Here is an 18,919-nt window from a genome sequence, read left to right as displayed (position 1 = left end):
AATATCCCCTGCAATGGCAAAATACTCTTCATGAATATGTCTACTAGTTATGATTATGTCAAATGTTTTGGCATGTATATACAGTATGACCAGAAATTATTGAGAATTTTAGGAATACGTTTAATTGGATTTCTAGTATAAACAACCTTGACCAGCTATCCAGTGCTTGGTTTCAATCAAGAGAGACAACTCTGTTTATCCGTTTTCATTAGTTTGTAAAGAGTTATCCCCCTTTGTTTACTTGCTAGCAGACGACATTTTCAGTGATCCTCAGTATGGATGATTTAGAGAATACTCCTAGGCCAAATGTAGAGATAACATTATTATCAGGTAATACGATACACCAGACCTTATCACCCATACTGCATATCCTGATCATGTTGAACATCAGTGCTTGTCACCGTCCATTAAACCATGTGGTTAATACTCATGCAGTTGGTCTATGAACATGTGGACACTGTTTCAACAGTGGGGTAAACCTTGTTTGTTTTCAGCAACCTGATACATTCTGTGTCTAGTTCCACATTGACAAGAATCTCTGGAGGGTGGGAGTTGTCATACCAATTACTGGATAACGCTTTTACTGCTGCTGAGAGATCCTAAAAGACAGGGACTTTTCTAACATTTGGCCTAGGACTAAGAAGAGGAAGTTGATTTTAGAGTATTATAACAAGGACATCAGATCAGCTAAAGTGATTTCAAGTAGAACAGGCATCCCTTTGTCCACTGTTTATCGTGTTTTGAAAAATATTGCAAATGGATATGGCATTGAGCACCAGAAAAACGTAATTTTCTGACTAAAATAGATATTTTAGACTTATCCTGACTCATGCTAAATGCTTGTCTCCTTCTCTTTTTGCGAATGATAGTGGAACACTTGAAATCCCTTGAAGTTCCCTTCTAAAAAGCGGACGTATAATCACTCACGTGTAGTCTCCCTTGCCTCCTTTGGCACCTATTTTGGTCACATGACCAGCCATGTTTGTCACTCTCTCCAAATGCCCGACACCCGGATTTACAGGGAAATCCAGAGTGCCATAAGAGGGGAGGTTGGGAGGGCTGACATCATGAGTCAGGATAAGTATAAAATATCAATTTTAGTCAGAAAATTACATATTTTTCCTTATCCTGACTAATGCTAAATGCTTGTAGAATGCGTCGGAATCGGTGGTGGGTCAGGCCACTTCCTGGATTCTCTGGCTGTTGAATTACGTCCTGTATTACCCCCCCATGGGAACTTATGACGTCACTGCTGATGATTCTGTTCTTTCAACTTCCTCTGATGAGTCTGGGGGGGAACCACAACTTGTCAGATTTCTTCCGAAACTTCTCCTGACATTTTTGTGCGGATTTTTAGATATATTAATGTTCCATTAGTTATCTATTGCAACTCCATCTCTTGATGCGTGCATCAAGTGGAGATGCGACCCTTCTTCATGTATGAGTAAGTCCTATACAAGTACAGGGTCTATCACTCATGCTAGTCTGTCCTAGACGTGTGCATGGACTTTAACCATTTGCTCTCCAGAGCGTTGGTTTTCACAAGTCACGTGATAAAAGGGTGAGATTTTTCTCAGCGCCTTTGTGGAACCGTTAGTTGTTGTGCTACAACAAGTGGCCCAAACTGGTGAATGCCTGAGACGTCTTCGGTGGCAATGTCTCTGAGGTAGTGGTTGGCAAACACTGTGTCCGATTTCCAAAAGCAGCCCTCCATTATTGTTGTAATCGAGCAGTTTCCATGCAGAGCAAGTGTAGACGCCAGGGCTCTGACTTTGTCGGGATTTGGGGATTTGAGGCTCGTGGAGGCTCAAGTCCTGCTGCTTTGTAGGCCCTTAGTATAACGGCTCTCATCCATATCGATATCTTTGTCTGTGAGACTTCCGTGGGCGTCTCAGTGGAAAAGGGGATGAATAGGCGCTTGAATTTTCGTCTCTTTGTTTTTGTCCTTTGTAGGTAGACTTTTAGTGCTCTGACAGGGCATAAGGATAGATCCTGTGTATCCTGTGGCCCAAGGACTGTAGAGAGTGCTAGGATGTGGAGCTGTCTGTCAGGCTGGCCGGGCAGTTGGTTCTTGGCAATAAAGTTCCATCTCAGTCCTAGATGAAGGATGTCACGACGTCTTGATTCAAATCCTGTTAGTTCAAAGTCCAGAGCATGTATTTCTGACATCCGTGCTGCTGTTGCTAGGGCGATCAGAAACAGCGTTTTCTGTGTCAGTAGTTCAAAGGATGTCCGTTCTAGAGGCTCGTAGGCATCACTGGTGAGATGTTGTAGAACTACGTTGAGATCCCAGGCAGGAGCCTTGAATTTCTTTTGTTGGTCTTCCAACTTGAACGAGCGTAGTAGTGCCAGTATCTCTGGTACTTTGGTCAGTTTGACACCCGTCTTCATGGTGATAACTGTGCTGAGAGCAGCCAGGTACGTTTGAGAGTGTTGAACCTTTTAAGTGTCTCGTCTGTCGCAAATGACACAGGTATTCCGCCACTTGAGGATGGGTTGCTTTCACCACTGTAAAGCCTTTCCTCATTGCATACTGTTCAAATCTCTGCCACTTGTCGTCGTACAAGTTGCGAGTTGATCTGCGTAGAGCTAGTGTCACTGCTTTCGCTGCTCTGGCGGAGTACCCTCTAGTCTTCAGGCAAGCTTTGATACGCTCCACGCGTGTAGCTGGAACAATGTCGGATTCCCGTGAGCTTGCTTGGTGTGTGGATGGACGAGCAGGTTCGACCACTCTGGTAGTTTCAGGGTTGGACTTCCAAGTTCTTGTATGAGGACGGGAAACCATACCCTCGCTGGCCAATAGGGCAGGACCCAAATCAGTTGCAACATTGTCGTCTGCTTGATTTTCTGTATTACTTGTGGTAATAGTGCTGGAGGTGGAAACGCGTAAGCGTTTAGTCCTTCCCATGAGATGCTTAAAGCATCTGTTGCCCATGCCTGAGGATCCGGAATCGGTGAGACGAATGTTGGTAGTTGTTTGTTGAACTTTGTTGCAAACAGGTCTATCAGTGGAGATCCTACTGTCTGTATGACGAACCGGAACACTTCTGGATGTAACATCCATTCCGTCAGGGATGGTTGTAGTGGACGAGATAGGGCATCTGCTATGACATTCTTTGCTCCTGGAATGTGGCATGCCTTCATGTAGATGTTCAGGTCGTCGACGATGCTGAACAGGAGAAAGCTGAGTTTTAGCAGACTTGTTGACCTTGTTGATCCTTGTTTGTTGATGTAGAACGCTACTGTGGAGTTGTCCGTGTGGACCGTGAGCCTTGCGTTCCTTAGTACGCTGGACCAGTGTTGTAAAGCGTTGATCACTGCTTCCATCTCCAACAGGTTGATGTGCAGAATTTGATCCTGACTCGACCACTTTCCTGCTGCCACTTCGTTGTCGAGGTGAGCACCCCATCCTTGTAGTGATGCATCCACGTAGAGATGAGTGTTGCAAGCCGGCTCTGACAAAAAGGTTCCTCCGCAAACATTCGACTTCTGAGTCCACCATAGGAGTTATGGTTTCAGGCTGTCCGGTAGTATCAGTGGATCCAAACTGTCGAGATGGGCGTTCACAAATATTGTAGTGGGCGCAGCTGTAATCTCCCTCTGCGAGTCATGTCTTGAGCTGAGGTGAGTAGACCAAGCATGCTTTGCCAAGCACGTAGTGTCAACGGAGAGAGCATTGCTTGAGATATCATATGTTGTATCTTGACCCAACGATCCTCTGGGACGACCGTGTGATTCTGTGGTGTGATGAGCCATATTCCCAGAAATTGAAGATCCTGTTTTGGTTCCAACTCCGATTAGGAGATTACTAGCCATCTACTGCAATCATGTCCTACGATGTAGGTACGTGGATCTAGGAGCCCTTGCCATGTCCGTCATGGAAGCGGAGAGATGATCGATTCTGGAATCATGGCTTGAAGCTTGTCTCATCAATCTTCCGGTAATATGTAATGAAGATGTTGTCACCAGAATCCGAACAATGTGCAGCGATGATGCATAATACGTCGTCTCTAGATCAGCAAAAATCTATGATGTACTGGGACTGCCATCGATGTGAAGTCTATTTATAGTCGACTGGCTGATCGCGAAGCAGAAACCGTCTAACGCTTGTCGCTGCAAGTCCCCAGATAACCAATATTCAATCTGCTGACAGGGGAAGTCCTCTATGACCCGTGAAGATAGTCAAACCACGCTGTACCCTGCTAACTGGACTGTAAATGGAGCCTTTCCCACGTTGAAAGAGTTGTTTACAACTGTAGACGACTTCCTGGCATGTGACTATGACCAAGACTTCCAGGGCGTTGTCTCTCGTGACTGATTACAGGACGTCACCAGTGTTGCAGGTAAATGATCCTCGTAGAATCTTGTGCAGTCGTTGATTTCTTCGTCAACACTCGGCCTTGTCCGTAACCTCTCTGTTCGGCTTGTGCCGGAGTTACACGAGTGAACACGTGTCTAGATGGCTGAGTGGAAGCGCGCGAAAACTTCGCCGCGTAGTACCGATGTAAGCAGACTGTTCCCTGTCTGTTGTGACTGTATTCTTCAACTTTATAATCTTTACTGCAGTCGTCATCTTATACAGATGTTCTGTAAAGTTGACCGTAACCGATGTCTCGCTGAGGAACTGCGACAATGCTGTTAACTGTCCCCTTGATATCTTGTAAGCCCATGTGATGAAAATTCATCTTCAGTGTTTCATCGGATGTTATCTGACATCGTTACTTCAGGTGTGTGTCTCTTCCTTCAGCCACGATGTTGATCCAACATAGCCAACATCTAGTTGTAGTGTCCAGTTGCGTTTTCTTCTTATCTTCCATCTTGAAGATCTATTACGGGATTCACTGATGATCTTGTAATCTCAAACCCTGATGTATCATGAAGGGCTCCGTATGATGAAGGGGAAATCTGCTATCGTTGAACGGCGGGACATGCTGACTCTGATTATAATCCTCCCCGTGAGTGCCTGCGCGCAGGTTGATGAAGGTCCAAGTTGGAAGATCTGTATCTGCGCAGTCTGTAGAATCCTGGAGAACGACTGGATCTACTTCTGTGTTAGAATCCTTCCTGCTGAGACGCTGAAACTGCGTGGAGGCTCCATCGTGGACTGCTAACGCTAAGCTGGCGTTCGTTGAATCCTCCAGGCTTCTAACTGCTGATACTTCTGACAGTAAAGATCTTCGTGAACGTAACCGTTCGTGCAGGCCTTCATCTGAGAGAGCTTGTATAGCTAATATTCCTTCGCGCAGGGTGACTGTCATCGGAGGGGTCTGCTATGCTGAGCTGACGTTAGTAGAGTTCTCCAGACTTCTAACTTCAGACGGTGAAGTTGGACATTTCCCTATCTGAAGATCCATAGTGACGTGAGTCTCTGTATGTAGATCTGCGTTGTCCAGACTTCTAGCTTCAGTCGTTGAAGATCGTCAAGTGCGTGGGCCTTCACTCAGGCTTTCCTCTTCATCCAGGTGTGTTGGAGAGGCTGCTGAATCTTGACGCAGGCTTGTAGTCGTCGTAGTGGTCTTCGTAGCAGCTTCCTCCTGCGCGAAGCGACGCTCCATCATCGACATCATCTGATCTGTAAACTGTTGCATAAACAGCCCCGGGTTGAAGTTCTGCGACGTATGTTGAGACTGCTGCAGGGTTGATGATGCTTCTGAGAACGATGAGGGGTCTTCTAAGGTACGCTGCACTTGTGAAGAGTTGACGCTGCTGCTATCTCTGGTACCCGATGTCTGCGTTGATAGAAGGTCTTCTGTCAATGTCTGCACTGATATAGTTGCCGATGTAGCTGTTGAAGCAGGCTTCGTCTTCTGGCTGACGACTGTGACTTCAGGTAAGATGATGGGGGGATCATCATACACGTCTGCTTCTTCCAGAGGAACAATATCGGCAGTGAAGGATCTCGTCTTCTGTGTAGAGCTGTGAAGAAACTTTGACGAAGTCTTAGGAGCTGTAGACTTCTTCTTCTGCACTGAAGAAGATCTCGTCTTCTTCGTCTGCGATGAGGACAGCTCCGTTGACGACGATCTCTACTTTTTCGAGACGGAGTTCATCACTGGAACAGCGACCTGCTCTTGTAAAATGCTCAGCAATTCACTGGAATATGAACATCGGCAGCAGTAGTTAACACACGGTTATCAGCACAATCACTCAATTTACCAGACATGACTTGTGAATACCTTCTTACCCAGTCCTTTGCACGTCTATGAATGGAAAAAAGGTAATTATTAAATTCAAAAATAGTTACTTGTGACAATGTTTACAGTGAGAGCTGGAAGAACATGAAGTACTGCAATCAGGACATAATAAATGCGGGTCAGCCGCAGACAGCCGGTACCTACAACGAATACAAGTTTTCATCAATTGTAAACCAGATGAAAAACATGTCAAACAACGTATAAATTAGACATAATATCAAAACATTTCATAATATACAATCCAAAAACTGTATATAGCTGCCATTTAGATGTAAAAGGTCCAAAATAGAAAAGGATATATGCCGTATAGGGACCCAGGTGCTCTCACAACCGTCCTCAAGGGCGAAGAAGGAGAGAGTGACAAACATGGCTGGTCATGTGACCAAAAAGGGCACCAAAGGAGGCAAGGGAGACTACTCATGGGTGAGTGATTATACATCCGCTTTTTAGAAGGGAACTTCAAGGGATTTCAAGTGTTCCACTATCATTCACAAGAAGGAGACAAGCATTTAGCATGAGTCAGGATAAGGAAAAATTTGACTGTGACAGGAGGCGGCTTGGTATTTTTGTTTCTAAAAACAAACGAAGGAGTTTAGAAAACTTAAGGCTGGATATGATTGATAGAGGAACTGTGGTTGTCTGTAAGGAGACAATTAGAACTGAGCTGCATGCAATGGGTTGACAGAAAAGTCGAGGAATTCCATCACCGATCATGAAACGTGAACAAAAGGAGCGAAGGTTGAACTGGTGCTTAGAGCATAGAAATTTTAACTGGGACAATATGGTTTTCTCAGATGAAAGTTCTGTGTGGCTGTTTCCTAATACACTGAAATTCTGGACCAAACAAACTGAAAAACTTTTGTATCAGTACAGTCCGAAATTTAACATGTGGGGTGGCATATCTGTGTTAGGGGCAACGGCCCTCTGTGTATTTGAAGGGAATATGAACAGTGGAGCGGTACACAGGTATTATCGAGGGACATTTACTTCCATCTGCTCACGTGTTCTATGGAAAGTTTTGGATGTTCCAGCACGACAACGACCCAAAACATCGTTCAAAGCATTCACAGGCCTGGTTTCGGACCCAAAATATGACATTATTAGACTGGCCAAGCTATAGCCCTGACCTAAATCCAATAGAAAATGTGTGGGGACTTATGAAGGAAAGTGTCAATAAGAAACATCGGACAAATATTGCTGAAATGAAAGAAGAGGTGGTCCGATATTGGGACAGCATGGACTACGACTTTCTAACTTCTTTGATCAGTAGTGAGCCCCGCCGCATTGAAGCCTGCATTGCTGCCCATGGTGACTTAACAAAATACTAACTGTTCACCTATCTTTGAATCTGGAGTTATGTTCTGCTAATATTCACATTTAATACGTGAGTAATGAGTGAAATTTCTTTTTTAAAATGACAATCTTTAAATTCTCAATAATTTCTGGTTGTACTGTAGTAAAGTGGATGGAGAGTTTTTAAGTTCTGCTTCAAAAAGGAGCACTACCACATAATTCAGTCAAAGTCAAACTTGTTGCCATGGAAATGCAAAAACTATTTTATTAAGAATGGTGCAGAAATAGTAAACGTTCTGCTCTGGAAAAGAAGAATGTGCACGGGAACGACGGACGCACGGACAGAGTCCATTTTAATAACCCCCTGCAACACGTTGCAGGGGATAAAAACAGAGCCACACTTATTTGCAGCTCACCTGCTGAATTAATAATTTGATGACATTAAGATGGGGACATGTATAGTCAGCCTGAGAAACAATTATGGCACCCAATCATAACATAGGAAAATTGCTCTGTGACACAAAACCTGGCAACATTCATGCAAGATTTCAGTTTCATAGGGCTTTCGCCTTTCAAAGAGATGTTAAACTGTGTTAACACAAGTAAAACAGGAATACTTGAACATTTTGAAAGTCAAAAAATGGTTGCTGATTCAAAATATACAAGAAGACAAAGTCATCAATATCCCCCGCAATGGCAAAATACTATTCATGAATATGTCTACGAGTTATGATTATGTCAAATGTTTTGGTGTGTATATAGAAAGGTGGAAGGAGAGTATTGAAAGGTTTTTTAAAGTTCTGCTCCAGAAAGGAGCACTACCACCAATTTCAGTCTAAGTCAAAGTTGTTGCCATGGAAACACCAAAAATATTTTATTCAGAATTCCCAAACTACCAATTCCACGGCACCAGTACACCACCACATCTATCCATGTGCCAAGTTTGGTGAAGAAATAGTGAACGGTTTTAAAGTTCTGCTACGGAAAAGACAAATGTGCACGGATGCACGGACGCACAGACAGAGTCCATTTTAATACCCCCCGCAAAACGCGTTGCAGGGGGATAAAAATGCCATAAAATGTGTTATATTAAAAAACATATCCTGGAAACACAAACAGAATAGTCCAGAATATTTAACAGATCAACTGACAATAACATAGAGAGATACACTGGGTTCAGAGATATCTAAATGGTAAACATTTAAGATTGACAACCAACCTAACTAGAGTCATCAGAAGATGACAAATCCCCCAGGCAACACAAATTTAAATGAACAAATCATCTAACAGTTACTCAGAGGTACAGATAAGCTGTGTATCTGCGTAAATTATGTAAGTATTTATGTGAAAACTCAATTCCTATTAAGTCTATTGCGTACAGGTATGCTTGAATTTTTGTAAATACTCAATAAATTTGATCTTACATGCATACACACAAAAATGACAAATCTTAGCTTGCGTACTGTAACATTCAGCAAACCTACTAGAATTTGAAGTAAGCAGACCCATGCACTACAGATGGAGGTAGACTGACAATTAGTCTCTGAAATGAACATATTTTACAGAAAAAAAAGTTCAGAAAAAAATATATTTAATGAAAAGGAATCCTGAGACTTTCTTCATTTACTGAAACTACAGAAATCTAGACTTGACACATATTCTAGACTTGCATGGGCTTTCTTGGATATATTTATTTCAGGGTCTGTATGACAAACTACAGATGAAGGTTACTGAGGTTAAACCACTAGGGAAAGTTACGTCCATTGTTCTTGGAAGTGTTTTATTTTATTTCTATTTAAAAACAATAAAATTGTACTCATTTTGATTATCTTAATTAAGAAATACAGTTCGCTCTACCCCCATGTATAGTGTAATAAAACACACTTTTGCCCTGAACTATTATAGTTAAAGCACGAGGGCGCTTTAGCGTCCGAAAGTGCTTTAACGTCATAATAGTTCAGGGAGAAAGTGTGTTTTATTACACTATACATGGGGTAGAGCTTAACTGTATTTCTTTCTAAGATGCCAAATTTAATACTTTCTAAGGATAATTCGATTAATTTATGGCAGAAAACAAACGACGGTGTCGGTGACCTAAATTAAGAATCCTTGCACAGGGATAGCTGGCACGCTGTTCTATTGATGTGTCAGACCCCTACGTTAAGACGAACGTTACCAGAAAAAAAAAATGATAAACAGTTTCATGACGGTTTACGTTCGGATTAAATATCTTCTCTAAAGTATTTTAATTACATCTGTGATTAACGTAAACCACGTGAACGTCGCATTTCTACTACCAACGTATGTTGAGATCAGTACATCCAGACGAAGCTGAGTAGTCTAGCAACATTCCACGATTGCATTGTGGGAATGTAAACATTGCAAACGTTACCGTGTCGCTGAAAACTTGCGAGTCGAATTGAGACATTTAAAACGTCAGAAAACATAAACGTAATGTTTCCACCAGTGATGTTAGGTGAGTGAAGCAACTGCAAACCAAGAAACGGGGTGCAACGCAGTAGTTTACTGTAGGAGGCTGTACGAGGCGAAGACAACTGACATGCATCGTGACGTCGCTTACACTGTGACGTAATGTAAAATGGTTCGATTACGAGGGGGCACACTAGAATGGCGCACAGGATAACGTCATTCAATTGTTACGTCATCAAAAAACTATACCTTTATTGTCTGATAATGTATTTTTTTTTCGATTGTTCTAAGCGCTAAGCATCTTAGAATCATGCCTAATACATTACATGCGTATTAAATAAGTATGCCCTCATGTTTTAAGCCGTTTAATCACCCTTACAAGGTAGTTATTTAAATAAACTCTGCGAGGGCTTTAGATAGAACAAGTGTTTGCTACTGATATGGCAATGTCCCCCGACGCTAAAAAATGGAATATTTATAACATATTTACTACTTTTTATTTTTTCATCACATACAAGATGCCTGAAATGACTGGTGTCTGCATTATCACACAATGTAGGCTGTCAACAAATTTGAAGACATTGGGTACAACAGTCCATGAGATATCGCGTTAACAAGAGTTAAAAGTGAGCCAAGTGTCGTGGTGACCTTGAAGATAAGGTCAAGATCACCCAAATCGACTGGTGTCTGTGTAATCCCCCAATGTAGGCTGTCACCAAATTTGAAGACATTGGGTACAACAGTCCATGAGATATCGCGTTAACAAGAGTTAAAAGTGAGCCAAGTGTCGTGGTGACCTTGAAGATAAGGTCAAGATCACCCAAATCGACTGGTGTCTGTGTAATCCCCCAATGTAGGCTGTCACCAAATTTGAAGACACTGGGTACAACAGTCCATGAGATATCGCGTTAACAAGAGTTTGAAAAGTGGTCAAAGTGACGTGGTGACCTTGAAAATAAGGTCACGGTCACCCCAATCGACTGGTGTCTGTGTAATCCCCCAATGTAGGCTGTCACCAAATTTGAAGACATTGGGTACAACAGTCCATGAGATATCGCGCTAACAAGAGTTAAAAGTGAGCCAAGTGTCGTGGTGACCTTGAAAATAAGGTCAAGGTCACCCAAATCCACTGGTGTCTGCGTAATCCCCCAATGTAGGCTGTCAACAAATTTGACGACATTGGGTATAACAGTTCATGAGATATCGCGTTAATAAGAATCAGGACGTACATACGTACGGACACCACTGAATACATAGTCCCCCGTTCCGCGTTGCGGCAGGGGACAACCATTCTTATTCTTGAAAAAATACAACCAGTGGATCCGTAAAACAAGAAATAAAATTGGTCTGGCCTTAACTCCCATTCTCTAACATTGCACTGAGGTTACCCTAGTGACTTATGATCACCTTTGTGCTTTGTGAAAGGAGGCCCTGGTTACTAAGTCCAACTTGGTGAGAGAATTCTGTCTAAACTGTTCGTCCACATACAGGAGTAGTTTTGGAGCTATCAAAACAATAATATGGAATTGGGATTTGTAACTTTGTATTGCTATGTCAGGTACACACCAATATCAAATTCAAAGGAAAATACAAATTGTAAACCGACTTGTAGCAAAAGGCAGCAGTTGACAACCAGATTTTCGTTTGTGCACAGTTTCATGAAAGAATACCTATTAGCTTTAAAGGTATGTCCAGACACCACTATGAACAGAGTCAAACTCAAACCTGTTGCCATGAAAACAGAAACAAAGTCATTTTTTTAAAAGTCCTAAACAGCAAAAGGCCCTTGGTTAATACATGTACTGTCACTATTCATATAAACACAAATATGTTGACACCTTACCGATTGTGTAATTCACTGTGACCATAATGCTTACTTACTTGTAGTTCATATGTGGCCATTTTGTGAATGTTTCTCGCCGAGCAGCTTCACTATACATGAGGGCTCTCTCCACATGTCCACTTCCAATATCAGGCAGTGTGCTGGGAAGCAGGTAACACAGGCGGTCACTGATGGCTGATGCAATCGACAGCTCGGGGCTGTGCACATTACTTCGTTTTAGCTCATTTACAAGGCCAGAACACACAGACTTCAGTACCATGTGTGGCAGTTTGATACACACTGATGCCCACTGAAAAATACAAACATAATACCATTAAGAAAACAAGTCAAAATCTGCAAGCAAAGGCTCACAACCACAACTCCTAACTTCAGCCAAAAGTAGAAAATGTGTATCAAACTTTGCAGTGCATCTTTCCTATGAACAAAGAAGCTATTACCCAAATCTGAAAATATTCCATTACATAATTATTGGATGAACAGATTTTATGAGGGACTTTTCCCGATTTTAAGAAATGTATTTTATAATAATTCTCACTTAAAATATCAACAATATAACTTTGCACTACACCTCTCCAATAGATATGGACGGTCATGCCAAAATTTGAAAATAATCCATTTAAATGTGTTCCAGTCATTAGTTGAACAAAAATTCCCTTGATTTGTTTTTAAGTTCAAAATATGTAAGTTGACACAACTCTTTCAAAAATTAGAAATCAAAACCAATCTCTGCACTGCACCTTTCCTTCAGACAAAGAAGCTGTTTTCCAAATTTGAAAACATTTTGACCAAAACCTTTCAAATTACTGGTTAAACTAATAATTTTGATTCTTTGAAGAAAGTCCTCCTTGGGGTACTTATAAGCATTTTTATGTCCATTAAAAATTCTACGACAGTTGTAGCAATATTGTGGAAAAAAATATTTACGAAAAAAAACACTTCTGTCTGTCTCATTCCACCACCCCTGCAGGGCCCCTCATGGGCCCCACAGCCAAGAGAAGGTAACTCTAACCTGGAACCTTGCAACTCACTTTCCATGCTGATCATGATCAGACAGAATGTTGGGGAGGTGGGTGGCCATACCCCAAGGAGGACTCTTTTCAAAGAATCAGCAACCTCTACAGGTTTGTTTGATTCTTGTTCAGAAGAGTTCCTCCTTGGGGTTATACTCCTAAGGAAAGAGAGTGGCAGTCTGTCTGACAACACAAAACCCTATAACAAGTGTAACGCCTCCATCTGTATAAGATTAAGATCGCACTTACCTGGTCACATGAATTCATGTGCCAATCAGGCAAGGGCACGACCCAGGGTCAGGGATCGAGTTCATAAGCATCACATATCACATTTAGCCCTTTCATGATATTTAGCCCTTTCAGCAACAATCCTGTGTAAGCCAGGGCTTTTTTATACAATGGTAGCAACTCACACACGTGTGGGTAAAAACACATAAACAAGAGTCATCAGAAGATGACATATTTGAAAGAACAAATCATCTGACAGTTACTTAAACTCCAGCTTTGATTTTTCTTTAGGCTAAGTCCAAATCGTTTCCATGGAAATCATGAAAACTATAAATGACAAAAATCTGTAAATAGCAAAAGGCACCACTTCAAGATCTGCCTCATATATGTTCCAAGTTCTGTTGAAAGATATTGAACAGTTTTCGGTTGTGCTCTGGAAACAAAGCCCACCCCTCACTTTTGAGACTAAGTCCAAATCGTTTCCATGGAAACCGGGGAAAATACAAATGACAAAAGTGGGGGCTAAACTTAAATTTACCACCCATGCGATAAGAAAGTAAGTAACATACATACAGGATTAGAGCCAGAACCACTCTACTTAGGAATTCGCTTGAATCAAGTAATGGAACACACGCACGTCTTCACAGAAGAAGGACAGCATGGAAAGTGAGGTACAAGGAGAGCGCGCCTAGAGTTACCTGTTCTTGGCAGACAGGTCCATTATGGGCTCGATGTTGGTGGTCCAACAAGACGAAAACGTAATTTTTGTTTTGTAAATATTTTATTCAAAATATAGTTACAACTGTCGTAGGAATTTTGAATGGACATTTAAATGCTTTTAAGTACCCCAAGTAGGATCTCTTATGAAAAAGAATTGAAAGAACAAATCACCTGACAGTTACTTTAAGTTCAACTTGATATTTTCAGACTAAGTCCAAATCATTTCCATGGAAATCATGAAAAATATAACTTACATCAGTACTTACAATGAACAGATTCTATTTATTTACATACTGTCACTTTATGACACTTGTGTAAATTGAAAGATATATTTCCTTAGATATATTCTACAGTATTATAAACATGTTTTAAGCTAGTCCAGATATAATAGCTTCCAACCTCCAACTGTAACAGGGAGGCATAATACACTGTACTGTAATAGACTCTGTTTATATTGCTATACCAGTAGTTGAAGATGAATACCATTTAAACTGTCAGTGTTTAAAAAATGCATAAGATAGAATGTTTTCCACCTTACCTATATATTGGTAACCTGTGTAAGATAGTCTTGTTAGACTTGTGTCATCTAAGGATGATGTTTTGATAAGTGTTGCTACTTTTTTCTTTAGAAGGGTATATTATGCCTGTACATTGTGCTAAAATGTTTCATAGCTTTCAGAGGCAAAATTAGAAATGCATAAATATCAGTCAATATTCTACACATTAAGATCTATATGTTATTTCTTAGATATGTTATGCCTATACACTATGCAAATATGTCTGACACTTTATAAAGCAAATTACAACATACTGTCACTTTGACACTTGTGTAAATTGAATGATATATTCTACAGTATTATAAACATGTTTTAAGCTAGTCCAGATATAATAGCTTCCAACCTCCAACTGTAACAGGGAGGCATAATACACTGTACTGTAATAGACTCTGTTTATATTGCTATACCAGTAGTTGAAGATGAATACCATTTAAATTGTCAATGTTTAAAAATGCATCAGATAGAATGTTTTCCCCTTACCTATATATTGGTAACCCGTGTAAAGATAGTCTCGTTAGACTTGTGTCATCTAAGGATGATGTTTTGATAAGTGTTGCTACTTTTTCCTTAGTAGGGTATATTATGCCTGTACATTGTACACAAATGTTTTCACAGCTTTCAGAGGCAATAATGTATGACCTTTACTGGTTTTACCAGCATCAAAACAAAATGTAAAAATATTCTGTAATGTGGGCCATGGCCTTGTATACTGAAAATAAATCTGTCTGTCTGTCTGTCTGTCTGTCTGATTCTATTTAAGGGTCACTCCTGTGTTGTCTTGCTATGTAAAACACACAAAAAGGCACCAAGCACTGGAATTCTTCACAAGCATGCATCGTGCAGGGAGGCAATGAAAGATTAAACTGGTTTGTTTTTTTCAAATATAGGGAATGTGTATGCACTGATCATGTGCTTTGTTCAGGATCACTTTATAGACGGAATACAAAAATTAGCATTGATTTTGAAACGATTTACAGGGTGGAGGTCGATCACAATGGCAATCTTAAAACATCAACATTTCCATTTCATTTTCTTTTATCCCCATTTATTTTGGGATGTTTAACTGTACCAACCTTTGATGTTTTATGGTTTCCTTTCGTGGCCTCGTGGGTAGATTCTATTCCTCTCTCTAACTCTTTTAGAACTTCCTCCACACTGTCCACTCCTGGCAGGTCAGCATTCATCAATGCTTTCAACAACTGTCCAGCCTGGAAAACCAAATATTGAATCAGTTAAGTCAATAGGTCTTATAACAAGGATAATCGTACAAACACTCTTAAAAAATTAGAACCACGTTGCAAATACTTGCAAAAACAGAAGTACCATCATTTCCATTTCTAAGCCAGAGATCAAATAATAATACAAATACAAGCGTATAATCACACATCTCCCCTCTGAAAGGTATGCCGACTACAACCTGATACTTGCCTGATAATGACAGTACCTTGCCTCCTGCTTATGAGAAAACTAACCATCCTACAATTATTGCACCACGCTTCTGATTGAATTAATTTGCCCAATTGTTAATGTCATGTGACACGTAATATCTCGATAAAGTATTGTCATTGTCATAAACTAAGTTGTATTTGTATTGCATTAGGCAGAGACCATATAATAGAGGGACGGCCCTCCCCAACAGTTTATCACTAACCATCAGCGCCACGGCCTGCATGTAACTGATACACATCGACAACCTGCTGTTAACTTCCCTCTACCGGTACACATGCACAACAGATGTGCAGACATTCGCAAATGAACACTGGTAACCACGTAAACAATATTGCGTAATATCGGCGCTGAGAGTTAATTCCCTTAGCGGGATTTCACCGGCTGCGTTTGACAGTTAAATATGGACAGCTCCAATAAACTGATTAAAATAATATTAATTTTTATCTTATCTCTCATTTGCACATGTCAACTGACAACATCCCAGAACATGTGTATCATTCGCGAAATGTGTGTTGTCATAAGCCTGGTATATTTGTCTTAACGAACATTCGTTATTGCCATGGACGGCTTAATTCATTCACTGGGGGATTCCGACTTGGACCTCGAAACTTTACTTGGATAATTTACAGACTACGACCAGGACACGAAATATAAAACAAACAAAAATACAAAATTCAAACTAACCCAGTCAGGTAAGGCAGTTTTAACAATACAGTTGCCAATATCCCCGATGTTCGCTACATGTATGTATCATCACATGGCTAATCTTAAGATTTACCGGTACTTTCAAGTATTTGTTGGCACTGGCTGGTGTTTCACTAAATGATGCTATTAGTCTCTGATTCTAATTTCATATTAATTCGCATAATTTTATGAAGTTGACAGTCGATTGAAACACGATTTCACATTATCCAAGAGCATTATTGAATGTTTTTATAATGCCAGTTTGGGGCTAGCAGTGGTTATGCTTTGAGCCGTACGGAGACATTTGGGTTTTTTCCAAAGGGAAGCTACTCTGAAATACTAAAGCCACGTGGACAAATGTAACAATTTTCACAAACGTCACTTTCCTCCGAGCTCATGAAATATTCGTATTTTGGGCTATACAACATTACCCAATCAATTTTAAAATTTCAGCAAAGTGTCAACTTTACTTGGCAGGAAACTGCAACCAATAACATTAAAACACAACATCACACGTTCTTATATGTACAATGTATTTATTGTAGAATAGGACCATAGATCTATATGTATTACTAAATTCAACCATTTAGATATTCTTTCATTAGAAACACAGTAAATATGAATGTAAACTGTTGTAAATAAACTAAACTGAATTTGAAATTGAGACTAAGACTAAAGAATATACTAATTCATTAAAATAGTAAAACATGATAACTTATAAACTTGGTGCAACACAAACTGCATAGTTATGTTGTCCATTTAGGATTTAGATTGTGAATGAAAAACATAAAATCATACAAATCTGTACACAATCTTAAAATAACTTCATAAACTGATATTCTAAATATCCATGAAGTGAATTATATATTGGATTTTAATTTCCATAATTTCTTCTCATGTAATTTATTACATGTTAATGTTGATCATTTGCAACCCTATGATGGATGCATATCAGTCAGGTTCAACAGTTGGTTAAGATCTGATCTAAATTGCAAAATCCCTCAGTGGAGATTCTGATGTCATAAATGATTTAATAGTTATTGTCACAGAAAAGTTCACCATGTGTTCAAGGGGTTTGGCCATGGGAGCTCATTATCAAATGACCGATAGGTAATTTGGAGCAGGTATCATCAGATGTGCATACAGGAATATTGTATTTCAAGCATGCACACGTATAGAAGAAGTCAGCAGCCATCACATCAGACTTATTCACATCTTCACCCAGTGTTTGCTATACCGCATCATTCAAACGCTCTTTCACTTTCTTTCAGAATCAATGAAGACAGCTGATGAGAAGCAAGTAAACCATATCAGTGAAAATGACCAAGCTGTGCTATTTTACATTTCTAGATATATTGTCCATGGTTTGCTAAAAAGAAGACAGTAAGTGGCCAAAACATCTAGGATTTAATCGATAGCCTCCATACAAGAACAGAGTCCAAAGAAAGCTACATTCGGACATTTTCCAAATGGACATTTGTGGCTTCTTCCGGGCATAGGGTATCTGTGGGCTCATCTCTAGAACTGAAAAAAGGAGATACACAATATTAATATTAAAGAAAAAAATAATATGAAGTGTTCTAAATACTTGTTAAAATTATGCAATAGTTGGTTGCCAATGCTCTTTCAAACAAGGTGTATTTACTTACTCAAGATGGAAATATTGAACTTAATAGTAGGCTCCTTGAGAAGCCCTTCCCACAACTGCCGATGAAAACTTTCTGTTTCCTGGGCATCTACAAAACAAATGATAATTTTATGATATAAATATAATGCTGAATTATGACTTCATTTTTCACTTTTATTGTTGCATAAGACAGGCTGTTGGTACTGTCTAAGCCCAGGTAAACTCATAATCAAACTTCATTAGGAGGAATAATGATACCAGAAAAATATATTAATTGTAGTCATGATAAATAATGTAATTTTCTGAATAAAATTGATATTTTATACTTATCCTGACTCATGCTTATTGCTTGTCTCCCTTTTCTTCCGAATGCTAGTGGAACACTTGAATCCCCTTTTGAAGCTCCCTTAAAAAAAGCGGACGTAAAATCACTCACCAGGAGTCATCTCCCTTCCCCAGGTTTTGGCGTGAAAACGGCGCCACCTGTCACCATGCTCCTCACTCTCTCCGTATTTTACAGCCCGACACACTGATTTACTGGGAAATCCAGAGTGCCTTGAGGGGAGGTTGGGAGGGCTCACCTCATGAGTCAGGGTAAGTATAAAATATCAATTTTATTCAGAAAATTACATATTTTCCTTATCCTGACTCATGCTTATTGCTTGTAGAATCCGATGGAATTGGTGGTGGGTCAAGCCACTTCTGGATTCCTTAGTGATTAATTTAAGTCCTATTTACCCCCCATGGCACTGCTGCTGCTGCTGATCCTTACTTCCATCTTTTTCTGATGAGTTTGGGGGGACCACAACTTGTCAGATCTGCTGAAACATTTCTTCTGCTGATATTATGTGTGGATTTATGCAACTCCATCTCTTGATGCTAGC

General features: G+C 40.2%; 1 protein-coding gene and 1 long non-coding RNA gene across 2 annotated transcripts in view; both read right to left on the bottom strand.

The window, feature by feature from the left end:
* LOC124286617 (baculoviral IAP repeat-containing protein 6-like) overlaps positions 1–18,919 on the bottom strand; it is a 242,018-nt gene that overhangs the window by 209,069 nt on the left and 14,030 nt on the right. The window contains 2 exon segments of the mRNA XM_046722998.1: positions 11,799–12,049; positions 15,349–15,483. Of these exon segments, the coding sequence (XP_046578954.1) occupies positions 11,799–12,049; positions 15,349–15,483 (386 nt within the window).
* LOC124286623 lies at positions 17,803–18,353 on the bottom strand. The gene is made up of 2 exons (XR_006901080.1): positions 18,058–18,353; positions 17,803–17,932 (listed from the first exon to the last, which is right to left on the bottom strand). It is a non-coding gene; the product is annotated as an uncharacterized LOC124286623 (long non-coding RNA).

The sequence above is a fragment of the Haliotis rubra genome, unplaced genomic scaffold (assembly GCF_003918875.1).
Source record: "Haliotis rubra isolate DU_JTF1 unplaced genomic scaffold, ASM391887v1 Scf388, whole genome shotgun sequence".
NCBI lineage: Eukaryota > Metazoa > Mollusca > Gastropoda > Lepetellida > Haliotidae > Haliotis > Haliotis rubra.
The sequence above is the reverse complement of the archived record's forward strand: the minus strand, read 5'-3'. Positions and strand labels throughout refer to the sequence as shown.